Raw genomic sequence first — 16706 nt, forward strand, 5'->3', positions numbered from 1 at the left:
TTGTTAATACCAGAGGGTCCAATAGTATTTTACACTCTACACGTACAGCCAAATTGACAACACCTGGAAATGAAAAAGTGGGAAAGTATCCTCATCAAAGTGACACACTTTGTACCCAGAAGTCAAGTAAACTAGGGCATTGTGAACCTTTCATGGCAAACTTCATTACATTGTTTACATTATGGTGTACTTGGTACTCTGAGTCTTCTGTCACGAAGGAAGTGAAGTGCTCGGTGTCCTGTTTACATAAGGCACACTGGCACTGGTCTGATGGTCCAGACTAGTAAGAATCACTGTCACTAGTGTCAGACCAGTAACTTTTCAGGAATGGACCAGGACAAAAATGAAAAAAAAAAAAATGGGTACCTACTGGGCTGACAGGGACAGGTCAGACCAGTAGAAAAAATGGGTTAGTGTGCAACCCTGCATAAAGTACATTAAAAAAAATCTTCCACTCCCAGTCTCATTATAGGGTGAGAAACTGTTCAAGGTGAAAATATATGACTGCATTAGTAGCTATGAGAGTCACCACTATCACAAGGGAAAACATGTTTTACATTGATTTTCTCTAAAGTGAAATTACCCATTTATTGATTTAATGCATTACAAGTATCATTGTGTCTTTCTCTGAGATAAGAAAAGCTCTCAATGTGTATTAAGTTTTCACAGTTTTCTGGGGCTGTAACTAAAAGTTCTGTTAGGTGTGCAGTGTTGTGCTTTATGATGAAATTCAACCAGAAATGTGTATGTGCAGTAGTAATAACTTGCTATGTTGATATTGTCTCAACTTTAAACTTATCTTTCCTTTCTTTTTGTCTTCATATCTATGCCCTCAGCAGCTCATCAATTCATACGGGCTGCAGCGTGTGCCCAGTACTCCTCAGGGAACACACCAAAGATCACGACACACTACACAGTCATTCCAAGAGAGACTGATGAAAGATGGAAAGGTAATGGAGAAGCAGGCACTTGTGCACGGTGGCTCCATGACATTTGGTCCTGCAACAATTGCTCCCACGAAATATCCACACACTAAGCCAAACGTAAATCTGCTATGTAAAACCTACCCACAAGCATAACCCTACAATGTAACCCTTATCCTGTAATCCTTATGTCAATTTTAATTAGAAAAGCCCTATTGCAACCCTAACCCTAACCCTAAGTCCTTGGAGAAAATGAGATCACACAGATTGTTGTATGGCAGGAGCAAAAGTTATGTCACCTTGCAGGACTCCTTTCATCTTGATTTGCCTCTTGTGCGATGCTATTCTATAATGCCTATTGCAAATATATGCATAGTACCTTGAGGAAAGAAGACAGGCAAATTTATGAATGAAAATTGCATTTTTGTCATGCACAGTGCTCATTATTTTTTGTTATTAACCAACTCTTCTCAAACTGATTTCTCTAATGCAATTTCTTTGAATCAACATATCTTGGTTTAACAGTTCACTCTGCCTTTTAATAGCTCTTTGTGTTGCCACGCTTCATGCCATGATATATCAAGCTGTTTCATAAGCATTCGTAGTAAAAAAAAAAAAAAACATTACTCTAACATATTGTACATGTAGATGACATACCCCGATCAAACAAAGTTCAGGTGAAAGAAGACAGCAGTCCTTCTGGACGACCATTGTGATTTAATATGAATTAAGGTAATTGCATATCCCTCTTTTAAAACAGTTTATATGTGGACATCTGTGCTACTTGCAGAGAATGTATGTTGAGGTATTTTAGCTGTGTGAAATCAATGAAAATAAGAGTTTTAGACATTATGAAGTAGCATGCTGATGAGTGCATCTTTAACTGTCTTTGCTCAATTAATGGTCAGAGGTGGAAATGGAGCGGTACGGCGATGAAGCTGACGTGGTGATCGTCGGTGGAGGACCGGCAGGCCTCTCAGCGGCCATCCGCATCAAGCAACTCTGCCAGGAGAAGGGGCAGGACCTCAGGGTTTGTCTGGTGGAGAAGTCTGCCGAGATAGGTAGGTATGGGTGAAAGTCAGATCAAACCTTTAACCCCTCTGCATGTCACATTATATTTACTTGCTCATAGGTTTGTGTGTGGAATTTGTGCACATTAGACTCACTGGCACAGAAAGGGTTAATTGACTGGATGGCTGTGGTCTTGTGTGTGCTCTACACACATTGACCATGATGTTTCTCAGCATCTTCTTTTATAGCATCATACCACCACCAACACCAACAATATAGTCTGAAGAGATGCGTGGTGATTTTGTTCATAGATGAAAATGGTGTCTCTGCCTGCTAGCCATGAAACATTTACTCAGTAATTTTCTTTTTAGCTTTCCCTCGAATCAACCATCTGCAAGGCTTTGACTACCTTAATCATTTTGCAGTAGAAATGACAACAATTTGGAGACTAGTAAACGTTAACAGAAGTATGCAACTGTAAGATGGCATCATCGGAAATGGAGGTGTGAATGCTGTCAAGTTAACACTGGATATCTTTTGGGACTGGTGTCACCCTCAACTTATATTTCTGTATTGTCAGTTACAATAAAGTATGTTATTCATGAAAAGCAGTAACATACATAAAAACACACACATGTGTCATTACTTTTGATGGTATCATTTCAATAAGACAGTTCATACATCCATGGATAAGTGGCATAGCCTCCAAGGCAGTTTTAAATAAGTACAATGGTATGTTGCGAATGAGTAAGGAAAGAAATGTACACACATACATTGAACACACAGTATGTACACACTCACACACACACACAATATTGGTCTTTGTAACTCATGATTTGTGTGGGTGTGGTGACCACCCACATTTCTAAGCCCGTTGGACACTGTCTCTCTGTGTCAATCACAGGTGGCCACACCCTATCGGGGGCCTGCCTGGAACCCCACGCCCTGGACGAGCTCATCCCAGACTGGAAGGAGAGAGGGGCGCCCCTCCGCACCCAGGTCAAGGAAGACAAATTCTCCTTCCTCACAGAGAAACACCGCATCCCCATCCCAGTGCTTCCAGGTACTGTTGAAAGGGTGTTAATCATCCCTCTCTCATCATTCTTAGGAATTCTTTCTTTTTTTTTCATGGTGTGATGTAGAACAGAGAAAAGCCGAGACAATTGAACGCATCACTAGTTAGATGATAGAGGCAACGACTTGTAGGAAGATATGTTTGAATAATGATGTTGCCTTGAAATAAAAAAAAAGCAAAATGTGGAAACCACCAGCAAGGTGAATACTCCCACTGTTGTTATCCTTTCTGATGCCTTCCCCTTCTCTTCTCAACCGCCCCTCAGTGGTTGTCACTCACCCCTTGCCTTTTTATTTTCCCCCATCTTTGCCACACTGACTGTTGGATGCACTTTTATACATACTTGTGGAAGTTGGGAAGTCCATTTTAGTGCTACAATCCATTTCAAGGATTCTATTTGCTCTTTAGAAAACCAATAGAGTGCAAACTTCACTACTAGTATTTTAGTTTCTCATTTGCATGCTACCTACTTATATCTCTCTCTCTCCTTCTCTCACTCTCTTTCAATAGCTTTATATTATATACCTATGTGTAGAGCTTGAAATGCATAATTTTTATTTTGTATTATATTTGCTATTACAGATACTTTGACAACAATTTGTCAAATCATTTCAGAAGGATGTCAGCTTTGAGCATTTGGGTTTTAGGTTGTAGGAGGAAAGTATAGTGACAGAAAAATGTGCATGTTATTCTTTCACAGGTCTGCCCATGAATAACCATGGAAACTACATCGTGAGGTTAGGGAACTTTGTGCGCTGGCTGGGGGAGCAGGCGGAAGAGCTTGGGGTGGAGGTGTATCCCGGGTACCCAGCGAGTGAGGTAAGTCATCTTGCAGGAAGTGTAAATTGTCTGCTTCTCATGCTTACTTGAAGATGCATGTAGATTTCATATCAAGAATCCACACTTTATTGGCAGGGCAAAACATGTACTAGTATCATAAACTGGAATTCTTCAACTGCTAGTAGCTCTATCTTACGTTCTCGGGGGAAAAAGTTTTGTTGTTATAATGTGAATCATGCATTCAATTTTACACATACATGTGTCTGTCACTCAGTGTTTGTTGATTTTGACATATTGGTACAAATTTCATGGATTGTGTGCCAAGTTGTGAATAAGGTACGTGCAAATGATGCTGTAATTTCATGTGCATGATTATGAATGGCTTTTATTGACTAGAAGGCTAGTATGGGTGATGTATAAACTCATCTGATGGAAATGCTAACAGTTTGTAAGGATATTGATTTTGCCATTGATTTGGAAGGAGGGTATTTTTGTTTGATTTTATCTGTACTTGAATGTAGCTTCAAGGTGTATTTCTCATAATTATTTTCTTCCAGTTATTGTTCCATGAAGATGGGAGCTTGAAAGGCATAGCTACCAGTGACGTTGGAGTAGCCAAGGATGGGTCTCCAAAGGTGAGGTTTTTGTTGATTGTAGATCAATGCTTTTTTTTTTTTCATAACAAAGGTCCACAATACTGAGATGGAAATTAAAAAACAAACAAACAAAGAAACACATAGGGATGATTTCCTGGTAGAGAATCAAGATTTTTTCCTAATATGGTGGTATTTCAGAATATAATTTGTGGCATTGTCACTGCTGTTAAGTGTATTGTACATCACATTGATTGTTTGCAGATTTATGAATGGATGATGGATGGATTGATGAAACTATTATTTGTAAAATTCAATTGTTTAAATCTGCAAAGCATTTCAAAAGCATGATCTAATCGTGTAACCGCTGATCATATCGATGGGGGGGGGGGGGTGCATGTGTGTGAAGAAGTAATGCAAATTATGCAAAGTTTCTCTCACACTTGTGATTAACTCAAAGTTTTGGGCTCATGATTTATATGATGAATGTTTCTTCTCCCTTGCCGTCTTCCAGCCGACATTCGAGCGCGGCATGGAGCTACACGCCAAGGTGACAATCTTCGGTGAAGGGTGCCACGGACATCTTGCCAAACAGCTGTACAATAAATTCAACCTGAGGGAAAACTGCCAGCCGCAGACATATGCAATAGGACTGAAAGAGGTGACTTTATTCAAACATAACACACACTCTTTTTGTTCTGACTGTGTGCAGGAGTTATTGTATTTATTCAAGTGTAATTCCTCTGTTATGTTTTATCAATATCATAAGGAGTGTACTTAAAACAGGCATAGCCACCCACGATATGGATTTTAGCAGTCATGATGTATCAAACATACAAACATGATCTGATAGTGAGCTAGGTCTGATTTGAAATGAAGAAAACCCAGGGAATACATAGTGATATTCTGATTGTTGCTTCAAATATCCATTTTGCGTCTCCATTAGAGCCAACCAAATTCCTACTTGTCCTGTTAAATATTAACCATAATATTTGTCAAATGTTTAAACTGCTGTAGATAAGTTACAGCATGATTCAAAATCAATTGCCACAAGCTACAAATTGTCACCGCTGTCCAGTTCTGTAGATGTCTAAACGTATTTGGTATCATTCACAGCTCTGGGAAGTTGAAGAGAGCAAGCATCACCCGGGCCGCGTGGAACACAGCATTGGTTGGCCATTGGTGAGTAACGTTGTGCAACACATACACACATGTAAAGCCCAATAATTGAAGGGAATATCAACAACATGAGCAAGAGATTTTTTTTTTTTTTTAAAGACCCTTCAAACTGGTTGATAATGTCAGATGCAATGAAGAACAGATTTGAGAATGTTTCCTCAAAATAAATGTGGGTCAGATTACCATTGGAAGATGTGTTCTGAGTTTCCATGTAAAACTTGCAAATAGTTTAAGGGAACCTTTGGTAAGAGAAAAGATTTCAAGGTGCTTGTATGTAACAGAAACAAACGTAACAAAAACGGTGTATAATGAAATGGTCCGTAAAAATTCAGACAAGAAAGTCGTTCGAACAACCACATTCCGTCAAAGTATAAGAATAGAAATGATTTTTGTTCATTGGTCCCACTTTCCTGAATCTTTGTTGTCATCTTCTAGCGTACATGGCTTTTTTACCTTCCAAATCTGAGCCTCTGTACATTCTCCAGAGTGTACGAGCATTTATGTATTCAGCAGTTCAGGTAAACAGATTTAGGTGGTATCTTCCAAATGTTTATACATAATATTTGTGGAATATGTGGATATTTGAATGATATGATATTTTGTTGCATCCTTTCATTTTTCCTCCTCAGAACAAAAATACTTACGGAGGGTCTTTCATCTACCACCTCGACGAGGGCGCACCACTGGTTGCTGCCGGCTTTGTCGTGGGGCTGGACTACTCCAATCCATACCTCAGCCCCTTCAGGGAGTTCCAGCGCTTCAAGCACCACCCGTCAGTCAAGTCGACATTCGAAGGCGGCAAGAGGATCGCCTACGGTGCCAGAGCCCTCAATGAGGGTGGGCTTCAGGTATTCACAGCTGCAATGTGTGATGTGATTTTTATGAGATTGTCTTTAGTGAGAGTTAAATAGCTGTCAACAGCCCTGTAGAGGTTGCACATGGATTATGTCGCTGTAGTTATGAATGTTGTATATACATGTATGATGTAAGAGAAAATATACTGAAGTTTGCCGCATCAGCTTTCCCGGACGTCCAGAAATGAAGTAAGCTAAAGTGAATATGACAATTAGTTTAATTACAAAACATTTCTGATGATTCTTGTTTTTAGTATTATTAGTGCATTTTTTATATTAGATTTGAAAAGCTGTTTTCTTGCCATCATGGTCAGAAAAACTTAATTGTGGAACCAAAACTCTGGCACTCATGCCACCGTTTATATTGGAAGCAGCTGTTTATACATCTTTCTGCATGTTTACTGTTTTGTTTCATTTTTCTCACCAAAAAAAAACTTAAAAAACAGTCGATACCCAAGCTGTCATTCCCTGGTGGGGTCCTGATTGGGTGCAGTCCAGGCTTCATGAACGTGCCCAAGATCAAGGGCACCCACAACGCCATGAAGAGCGGCATGGTGGCAGGCGAGGCCATCTTTGAAAGGCTCACAGCGGAGGACGCCAGCTCTGAGACGGCAGGTATGCTGGACCACTTTTCCTTTCTTCTAAACGTTAACTTCAGTGTGATTGCATCTCCTTTTTCGTGGTGCGCTGATATCCAGGGCTGGAACGGATAAGATTTTTAAATGCTAGAGATGGGAGTTGTGTTTATTAAAACATTTGCTGCAATCCTTATTTGTTCGTTTGTTTGTTTGTTTGTGGTTTTTTTTTTTGGGGGGGGGGTGGTAGATGTTTCCACCAAAGTTATATTCTCAGAAAATTTGAAATGCACAAGCTTTGTAAACATGTGACATGCATAAAAATGTGGTAATTAGAGTAAAGAATTTCCTTTCTTTACATGTCTTTCAAGTCAAGTGTTGCTGTCCTGAAATTTGTGGTTTCATATGAGAGTGCATTGATTGTCCACAATCCACATCAGTCAGGATGGTATTGTGGTGTCATAAGGTAGGTTAGATGATGAGGTTACAGGCATGATAAGAAAAAGGTTGATACCAGTAAAGTACAGTCTGCATGTACCATGCTTTGTCCAAGGAAATTGGTGTGTGAAACAATACTGAACTGCAGCCCTTAATAAGGGCTGTTCACTCAGCTTGGCATAATCCTCTTATTCAGTATCAGTCAGAAGCCAGGAAGCATACAGTAGATAAGTTATCTTGTGTCTGATTTGGTGTATTCTTTATGTGTATGGGTACCTGTGCTTGTATAATGTGTGTGTATGTTTGCAGAGTGTGTTTGTGTACATACACAGTGCATAAGAAGAAAGCGTCATTTTTAGTATTGTATTGTTGGTGTTCAAAGTTGCACTTTGTGAGAAAGGTGTGAAGGGGGTACTGTAAAACAAGGAATTTTCGTGTGCACTTTAATTTCGCGAATTTCGCGAGCGCCAAGATTCGCGAAATTAAAATGCACGCGGAAGTCCTTGTTTACACTATATGCATTGAACGCCAGTGGCACTTCGCGAAAATTTCATGCCACGAAAAAGGCTGTCGGCTCCAATTTGCGAAAAATTCATGCTGGAATTTATCATGTTTTACAGTAGTTGTGAAGCCCCTACTCACAAGTGGTTTTATAAAGCAGGTCAGTACTCTCTTTTGGTGTATGATACAATGTCTTTGAGATTTCCAAGGGAAAAGATTTGATGTGCACCAATGAAGGTCTGCTGGAGCTTTGCTTTATTTTATATAAGGTATGGAGTGAATGAGTGGTGTTATGCTCACATGAGCTTTGTGAATTGCAAATTGGTTCATTGTAGGGGAGGTACTCCTTCATGAAACTGTAAATGGCTTGATTGTTGCTTTTGTATGGCATAGATTGTTCAATATGTGGGTCATAATTGAATATTTTTCTTCTTCAAGTTAACAGCTAGAGTGATTCCAGGAAAGTTGTCATAAACCAATTCATGTGTGCAAGTAAAATTAGAAAAGAAAGAGTATTTGATGACCAAAACATTCACAAATGACATGCAAAAACACATGATCTATAATACATGTTAAAGGACAAGTTCACCTTCATAGACATGTTGGTTGAGTGAATGCAGCAATATTAGTAGAACACATCAGTGAGAGTTTGAGCAAAATCGGACAATCCGTTAAAAAGTTATGAATTTTTGAAGTGTCTGCTCAGTCACGGCTGGATGAAAAGACTACTATAGCTTGTGATGTCACATGAGTACAACGATATAAAGAAAGAATAAAGAAAATTCAACATATTTCCATTTTTCTCGCATAACAGTTGACTTCTCTCTTTCAGAAGGGAGGAGGAAAAATATTACCCTTAACATACATCAGTAGCAAGTCGAAGAAATGTGTGTTCACACTTTATTCAAAAAGTAAAGTTTTGTGAAATTCTCTTTTTATTTTCCTTATATAGTTGAACGCGTGTGACATCATGCACTGTAGTAGTTTTCTCTTCCAGCAGTGACTGCGCAGATACTTAAAATATTCATAACTTTTGAACGGATTGTCCAATTTTCCTCAAACTTTCACTGATGTGTTCTACTGATATTGCTGCATTCTCTCAATCCTTATGTGTATGAAGGTGGACTTGGACTTTAAGCATTCTGATTATTGTCCCCGCCGAACGAGTTCGAGCAGGGGACTATGAAACGGGCTCCGTACGTGTGTGTGTCCGTGTGTCCGTCCGTCCGTCCGTCCGTCCGTGTGTGCGTCCGTGTGTGATCAAAATCTTCAATTTGCTACTTCTCTGTCATTTATGAGCCAATTTTGATTCTGTTTGCTTTATATGATAGCACTACATGGGAGCTTTGAAACTTCTACACAGAATTTCAGTTGTGACCTTTGACCTTGACCTTTGACCTATATTTTACATTTTGCTACAAAATGCTACTCCTTCGCCATTTCTAACCCGATTTCGATTCTGTTTGTTTTATGTGATGGCACTAGGTGAGGGCTTCAAAACTTCTACACAGAATTTTGACCTTTGACTTCTTTTACCTTTGACCTTGATTTTTTACCTATATTGTACATTTTGCTACAAAATGCTACTCCTTCGCCATTTCTAACCCGATTTCGATTCAGTTTGCTTTATGTGATGGCACTAGGTGAGGGCTTCAAAACTTTTACACAGAATTTTGACCTTTGACTTCTTTGACCTTTGACCTTGATTTTTGACCTATATTGTACATTTGCTACAATATGTTACTCCTTTGCCATTTCTAACCCGATTTCGATTCCGTTTGCTTTATGTGATGGCACTAGGTGACGGCTTCAAAACTTCTACACAGAATTTTGACCTTTGACCTTTGACCTTCATTTTTGACCTGTATTGTACTTTGGTTACAAAATGCTACTCCTTCGCCATTTCTAACCCGATTTCGATTCCGTTTGCTTTATGTGATGGTACTAGGTGAGGGCTTCAAAACTTTTTCACAGAATTTTGACCTTTGACTTCTTTGACCTTTGACCTTGATTTTTACCTATATTGTACATTGGCTACAAAATGCTACTCCTTTGCCATTTTTTACCCGATTTTGATTCTCTTTGCTTTATGTGATGGCACTAGGTGAGGGCTTCAAAACTTCTTCACAGAATTTTGACCTTTGACCTTTGACCTTGATTGTTGACCTGTATTGCACATTTTGCTACAAAATGCTACTTCCGGCGGGGACATATATTATGCACCGCATAATTTCTACTTTTCCTTGTATTCAATCTCGATTCATGATGTGAAAATTGATTGTGATATTGCCAATCAATTCAATTCAATTTCAGTTTTATTAAAAAACACCAAATAAAAGTCCGAAGTCTAACCATATTTGATTTACATCAATCCTCACAATCAATGCTCTATGGAGATATTAATCAGCAACCTTTTAGAAGAGTTTGGCTGTTTTCTTGTAAATCTTGTTATTTCTGCGACCCAGATTGTTCATGGGCTTAAACATAACGTACAAAAGCATACCCATCTCGGTTTCAGGGATCAATGTGACAGAGTACGAGGATAGACTGAGGAATAGCTGGGTCTGGAAGGAGCTGCTCTCGGTGAGGAACATCCGTCCGTCTTTCAACAGCCCCCTGGGCCTCTACGGAGGGGTGATGTACACTGGCTTGTTCTATTACATCATGCGAGGGAAGGAGCCTTGGACACTCTCTCATCATGGTGGGTTCCCTCTGCAGTTGTTGTTTTTTTTTTTTTATTAAATTTCAATGCAAACATGTTTTGTCACGCGTCCTGTCTCTATTGTCACCACCACCATCATTGTCATGGTCTCCCTCATTACACATCTGACTTGAGCTAGCTGGATTCACCAAATAACAATTTTATGTTCAACTTGATTCAATTCAAACTTTATTTACATTTTCTTTTTTTTTTCAATAAAATATATACAAAATAATGATTGAAATTGGACATGCATTTTAATTATAGACAGAAAGCAAAAGTAACAGTATGTTAATAACTATGATCAATAGGGGGAAAAAATTGTCAAACTGTCAAACTATAAAAGAAAAATATTTCTTTCTGCACATCATTCTGAAGATAACCATTGAGGCAAACTCTGAATGTGGTTCATAACTTCATCCAAAAAAAAAAAAAAGTCATTAGGCTCTTATTCAGCATACACAGGACAATTTAAGAGAGAGAAACATTTTTTTAAATATACTGTAATTTCTAGTTTTGTTTTTGAAAAAAAAAAATGAGATTTGAAAATTTGAACATTTTGTGTTACTACAATGCATGTGCTGTCCCATGCAGACTTCAAATGATGCTTAACTGGGTTAAAATGAGGACATTCTTTGGTACTTCATACACTTTTCTTGCATTTTCCTCCATTATAGGAAAGGATTCCGAGTCGCTGAAGCCGGCTGCGGAGTGCACCCCCATCGAGTACCCAAAGCCTGACAATGAGATCAGCTTTGACCTGCTCAGCTCCGTGGCGCTCAGCGGCACCAACCACGAGCACGACCAGCCCGCCCATCTGACCCTCATGAACGACTCCGTCCCCGTTGAGAGGAACCTCACCATCTATGACGGACCGGAGCAGCGTTTCTGCCCGGCAGGTATGTATTTAAAACTCGTAATCATTGCGAGACATTGATAAACTTTTTTATGACAGCTTATATCTGACAGTTGTGCAAGGTGGAATGTCGTTTCTCAGAGTGTGGATATTCATTTTGTAAGGAGTACAAATAATTTCACAATCGAGAGAGAAATCTGATAAAAATGTTCTTAATTTGTATTTATGACTTATTATTTGTGAAAGAAACACAAATGTGATAAAAACAATGGAAGAGGATCCCTTGGATTTTCAAAATGATTGCAACTTTCATGAGATGTTCAAATTCGCAAACATCTGCATCACATGGAATGTATGCCCATATATCTACCACTTTTACTATTGTCAAAAATAGGGGTTCATTAATGTGTAGGTGCCTGTAATATCTTCTTCTTGTACTAGTGCTAAAAAAAAGAGAGATTCAGTAATGTACAGTGTCATGTAAATAATGTTTAATATGACGAGTGTATTACCTATCAGCAAGAGAGAGAGAATGCTAGTCCCTAGTGTGAACAAGAAGTTTTCTGTGGTGCCGTAATGAAGCAGGTGTATTTGCACCACTTGAAGTTCTCCGTGTTACTCTGAAAGTAGAAGATATCTTGTTACCCCACTCACTGCTGTATGTCAGCCATGGTACACTCAAGAGTCACTCTAACGTGGACATTGAGATCGCGGGAAACAAAAATAGGATTGCCATATCTCAAGGTTTCAAGTGTGCATCATGATCCAAACCGATAATGCTCTCTATCCGTCCCGTTCTCACAGGCGTCTACGAGTACGTCCCCACGGAAGACGGGGAGGCCATGCGGCTCCAGATCAACGCCCAGAACTGCGTTCACTGCAAGACGTGCGACATCAAGGACCCGAGCCAGAACATCAACTGGGTCGTACCGGAAGCGGGAGGAGGCCCCGCTTACAGCGGCATGTGATTCGCTTGACGACCAGGAGGACACATTTTTTGAACACTGAAATGGACGTTGCAACCCTAACTCTCTTTCTTATGAATGAGGAAACCCCCACACCAGAAACTGTTTATAATGCTCTCAACACTAGGGTGTGTCATATTTTGTTGGTCTTGTTTCTATGGCCCCCCCTTTTTTTTTCCTCAACTCCAGATGTACTGCCAAGAGATTAATGCAAATTGAGGATGAATTTTATCACAGCAATAAAAATATGACAATTGTAGATGTATATGTTACACCAGATGGTTAACCAAATCTTGAACCCAAACCAGAATCATGGGCCAAGAAAGTCATGCACCTCTTGGCGAGCTGTTCTGTGTCTGTGCATGAACAAGATTCTCATATTAACATCAAATGACTTCTATTTCTGGGCAGGCCTGTAGCCTTAGAATTAAATGTCGACAAAACTGCACTTGGAAATACAAGCTATTGTGCATAGCGCCATGGAAAGAAACTCTGTATACATCCTTCTTATGTCGTCAACCATCTGGCTGGTGGTGCTTACCCATTTTCAGAAAAACAAAACATAACACGAAGAAATTCCCAAAAAACACACAACACACCAGATAACATTTGTCTCGATCGGTATCATTTGTGGTGTTGGAAAACTCTGTTGTGGCAACTGTGGGTCACGAATTATGAGAATGTGTGCTTTTACCATACTGAAATGTTAAATTTTATGTGGGTAGCAAGACCCTGATATATACAAACATGCAAAACCAATGCGGAGGTTGGATACCATTATTTTTGTTTTTATATCATGAGACCTTTCAGACATGGGCATGATAAATCTTGTACAATCGATAACTAATATCCTATGCATCAGGGCCATTTTAGGTTTCTGTCTCTCCAGATGTAAATGCATAGAATGCTAATCTCTCGGCAGGGTTAAGTCTCTCCCTTTCTGTTTTGTTTTTGTTTTAGATAATTTTTTTTTCTGCTGCCACTCATCATACACCCTTGGTGAAATAACTGTGCCATGATAATTGTTCTTATGCACAATAATGGGCAGACAGATCATGCTTTGTAGTGTGAATTGTTTTCACATATTTGCATACAATGTATTTAATTTGATAAAATGGAAATGGCTGCCAGGGGAGAAAGATAAAGAAAGTGTTTTCACTATTGAAAGCCAATAAACAATTTTTAAAAAGTCGCTTTTGAGCCACATAAACGTGGACTCTGTTCAAGGAGCATCGAGCACAAGGGAAGGGTGTGTGGTGTACAGCTCAACGTAGTGTTTTTGATCTGGGGCATAATAGCCGGTGAAATATAACTTCTCCTTACACATGATTTGCTATCTGCCTATGTGGATGTCTTGAAAACATCTTTAATTGACTTAAAAGCTTCGGTAGGGAAGCTAACTTCGTAAGAGTTTTCAGAAAGGTGTTCTGCGGGAAAGGCAGTGCATCGTGACTGGTATTCTTGTCCATAAATATCAAAGTATGAGAATCCGTACTGGTCAGTGTGGAAGAGGCATAGCCAATGTTGTAAGTAGATGAAATCCTTGTATGATAAGATGAGAGAATAATTTTTCTATATGTTCATTTCAGTGAACTGTAAAATTCGAATCTATATCCATGAAAGTTACTGTTCAAAATGATTGTTGAATATATAAAGTTGTTTTGCTCCTGTTTACAATGACCAACTGGTGATAAAACTGAAATGTTGAAAGTTGTGCAAATTCTGTTAATTCAAATACAGTCAATTATGACGGGTTGGATGTGACTACACCCTTTACTATCATTCTGGTTTAACTTGTGTTATCCCCATGTGTAGGTCATTCATTGATTTCACAGCACAACTAAATGGAGTGAGTGAGATTTAATTGTTAGTTCGAAAAGATAACTTGATTTGGAACACGATATTCATGATTTATACGCACAAAGATATATCTTCAGAAGATTCAGTGGATGTAAACAAGTGTGTGTAATGGGTATGTACATAAAAGGAATTTGTATTAAAATGTTGTCTTTGTGGACATGTGGCAATGCATTAACACTGTATGGAAGAGCTCATTCTGTTGTCTTCCATTTGCATATGTGTGTGTGTGTGTGTGTGTGTGTGTGTGCTTGTGTGTGTATATGAAATTGACACACACAAATATGCTTGTAACATTGAACCTTGGGATGAGGACGGGCTGATTTTGCTACAACACGCATATCACATAGACACCTGCCCGAGTATACTTGTGACTCCTCCTTAACGAGTTAACCCTAATCAGGCCGGGGGTTTTTTTTTTGGCTATGCTAAAACCAGAGTGGGGGGTGGATTTCGGCCATCGGTGCAATCGCGACGAAATTTGGCATGCGTGACATCCATGTCATAATCTACAAGATTGCGTCATAAGATTTTTTGAAACAATCAATTTCTAATTTAATTAATTATGCAAATTAAGCTCAAGATCATATTTTAGCCTAATTAAAGTATGAGAGTACTTTTTGGTCTGTGAATCTGCTTTAGCATATTCAACAATTGTACATAAAAAAAACTTCCAAAAGTCATTTCATTTCTTATGTATTTTACTGTTTTCAGAATTTATGTATTTCTTTTGTTTTTCAACTTTTGTTTTTTCTTTGTTTTTTTTATTGGAAATTGTCACTGACCACTTTTCTACCATAATAAGCATAAAATTAATCAATGAAAGTGATTAATTGTAAAAATAATCAGGTTTTTATGACTTTCCTGACAGAGCACTGTTCTCCATAGGAAATGTACACAAAATCACAAAACTGTGCCCATTTTGCCATTACAAAAATGGGCGTGGCTTCGAAAAAGTACATTATGCGCGGACGTTGCAAATTTGGTCTCAAAAGTTGCGCGAGACGTGGACAAAGAAAGTCAAGAAGCCTTGCGACGAGGCCTTCTCGCGTAACGTTTCAACTCCACATATTGTAAGGGCTAACCTCCAAAGGTTTTGAATGGACATTGTTCTTCTAGACGTGCCCCCCCCCCTTGAATTATTGTTACAAAGTGTAGAATTAGAAGCAAACTTTGCAAACATGCTAATAAGACTCGCATCTAAACATTCATACCTGTTGTAAAGCTCATCCAACTTGTTCTTTTTAACCTGTGTGCTTTTAGACCCTACATGAACTCAAACTAGAGATAATAAACTTTAAATACACTTCAACTATAGTGCACTATGACTAGTGTATTTCTACACGATCGTAATCCCACTGTAGAGACTTGGGCAAGGTGAATGTGTTGGTGCGAGATAAAACAGAAGGGGAAGGGGAAAACACATTGCACTCTTCTGCCATCTTACCAGCTGGTGTATATTGAAGTCTGTGTCTTGCATGTTACATTTTACATTTGTGACCCGCTACAACAAAAGGATCCTAAAGTCGCTGATAGCTGAGCCGAGAAAATCGAGTTTGAAGTCGCATCATCAAAATTGGTCAAAACAATCCGCTTTCTGCATTTGGCATAATTTTGTAGTCTAATGTTTTGTCTATCATCTGCGGAAATTTCAAAGCCAGATGATCAAAGGAAAGGCAAGAAATCTGCGTTTTAATGGGCCATGATTTTCCGACTTTCAACGTAAGAGAAAAGTGTCCGAAGATTTGGATTTAGCGCCGCAGCTAGACTCCGCCCCTAGCAACAAGGGAATGATCTTATTGGTCAGTTTGTGGCATCCTGATTACTAATTGGTCGTGAGTAGACCGCTGGCGCTAAGCTTGAATGAACATCGCGGAGGTCGCTAGTAGCATGCCTTCTTTTGTCAAGCGGTGAAAACCGATACCAGGAGGAAAACCATGAAGGTGTTTTTCTCGAAACTCCAATTTCCTCAACCACTTTATATGCGCTAATAAAATCATTGATATCTCCGCAACCGAGTACTTTTATGAGTTGTGCCATATATGAAATTAAAGTAGAAGAGTAAGGGAATAATGTCATGCCATTTCCAAAAAATTGTCCTCCCCCGACTTTCGGATCCTTTTGTTGTAGCGGGTCACATTTGTATTGTGTTCCAGATCTACAAGTACAAGGGCAGTCTTCCATGCTGTTGCACCTATGTAGAAGGTAGCAAACAGTCTTACCCAAGCACTCCCTTTTTTTGACATTAACTTAGCTTGCAAGAAATTGGAAAAAACTGGAAAGCATAAACAGAAGATGATTTCTTGCTGTCCCTATCACATCAAGAAATGCTACTCTCGCAAAATAGACACCAGGCCATCCAGTCACCTTCATTAAAGAACTGGTTACAATCTCGATG

At 39.1% G+C, this 16706-nt stretch overlaps 1 protein-coding gene across 1 annotated transcript; it reads left to right on the forward strand.

Annotated features, from left to right (window-relative positions):
* Window positions 1–740: 740 nt before the first annotated feature.
* LOC139729369 (electron transfer flavoprotein-ubiquinone oxidoreductase, mitochondrial-like) lies at window positions 741–12927 on the forward strand. Its single transcript, XM_071640296.1, has 12 exons — window positions 741–950; window positions 1832–1984; window positions 2839–2997; window positions 3710–3828; window positions 4347–4424; window positions 4897–5043; window positions 5499–5564; window positions 6191–6409; window positions 6862–7030; window positions 10448–10630; window positions 11308–11529; window positions 12291–12927. The coding sequence occupies exons 1-12, from the start codon at window positions 827–829 to the stop codon at window positions 12452–12454; spliced, it is 1803 nt and encodes a 600-aa protein (XP_071496397.1). The 5' UTR covers window positions 741–826; the 3' UTR covers window positions 12455–12927.
* The last annotated feature ends 3779 nt before the right edge of the window (window positions 12928–16706 follow it).

Source organism: Diadema antillarum, unplaced genomic scaffold (assembly GCF_040938485.1).
Source record: "Diadema antillarum isolate AM-2024a unplaced genomic scaffold, OU_Dant_1.0 seq00000235_RagTag, whole genome shotgun sequence".
In the NCBI taxonomy this organism is placed as follows: domain Eukaryota; kingdom Metazoa; phylum Echinodermata; class Echinoidea; order Diadematoida; family Diadematidae; genus Diadema; species Diadema antillarum.

What these genes read in the sequence shown, in the direction of transcription:
- LOC139729369 (XM_071640296.1), top strand. Translation starts at nt 827, where the DNA reads ATGCCCTCAGCAGCTCATCAATTCATACGGGCTGCAGCGTGTGCCCAG. An exon ending in GGAGAAGTCTGCCGAGATAG is followed by an intron (nt 1,985 to 2,838) that starts GTAGGTATGGGT and finishes TGTCAATCACAG; the next exon opens with GTGGCCACACCCTATCGGGG. An exon ending in CCAAGGATGGGTCTCCAAAG is followed by an intron (nt 4,425 to 4,896) that starts GTGAGGTTTTTG and finishes GCCGTCTTCCAG; the next exon opens with CCGACATTCGAGCGCGGCAT.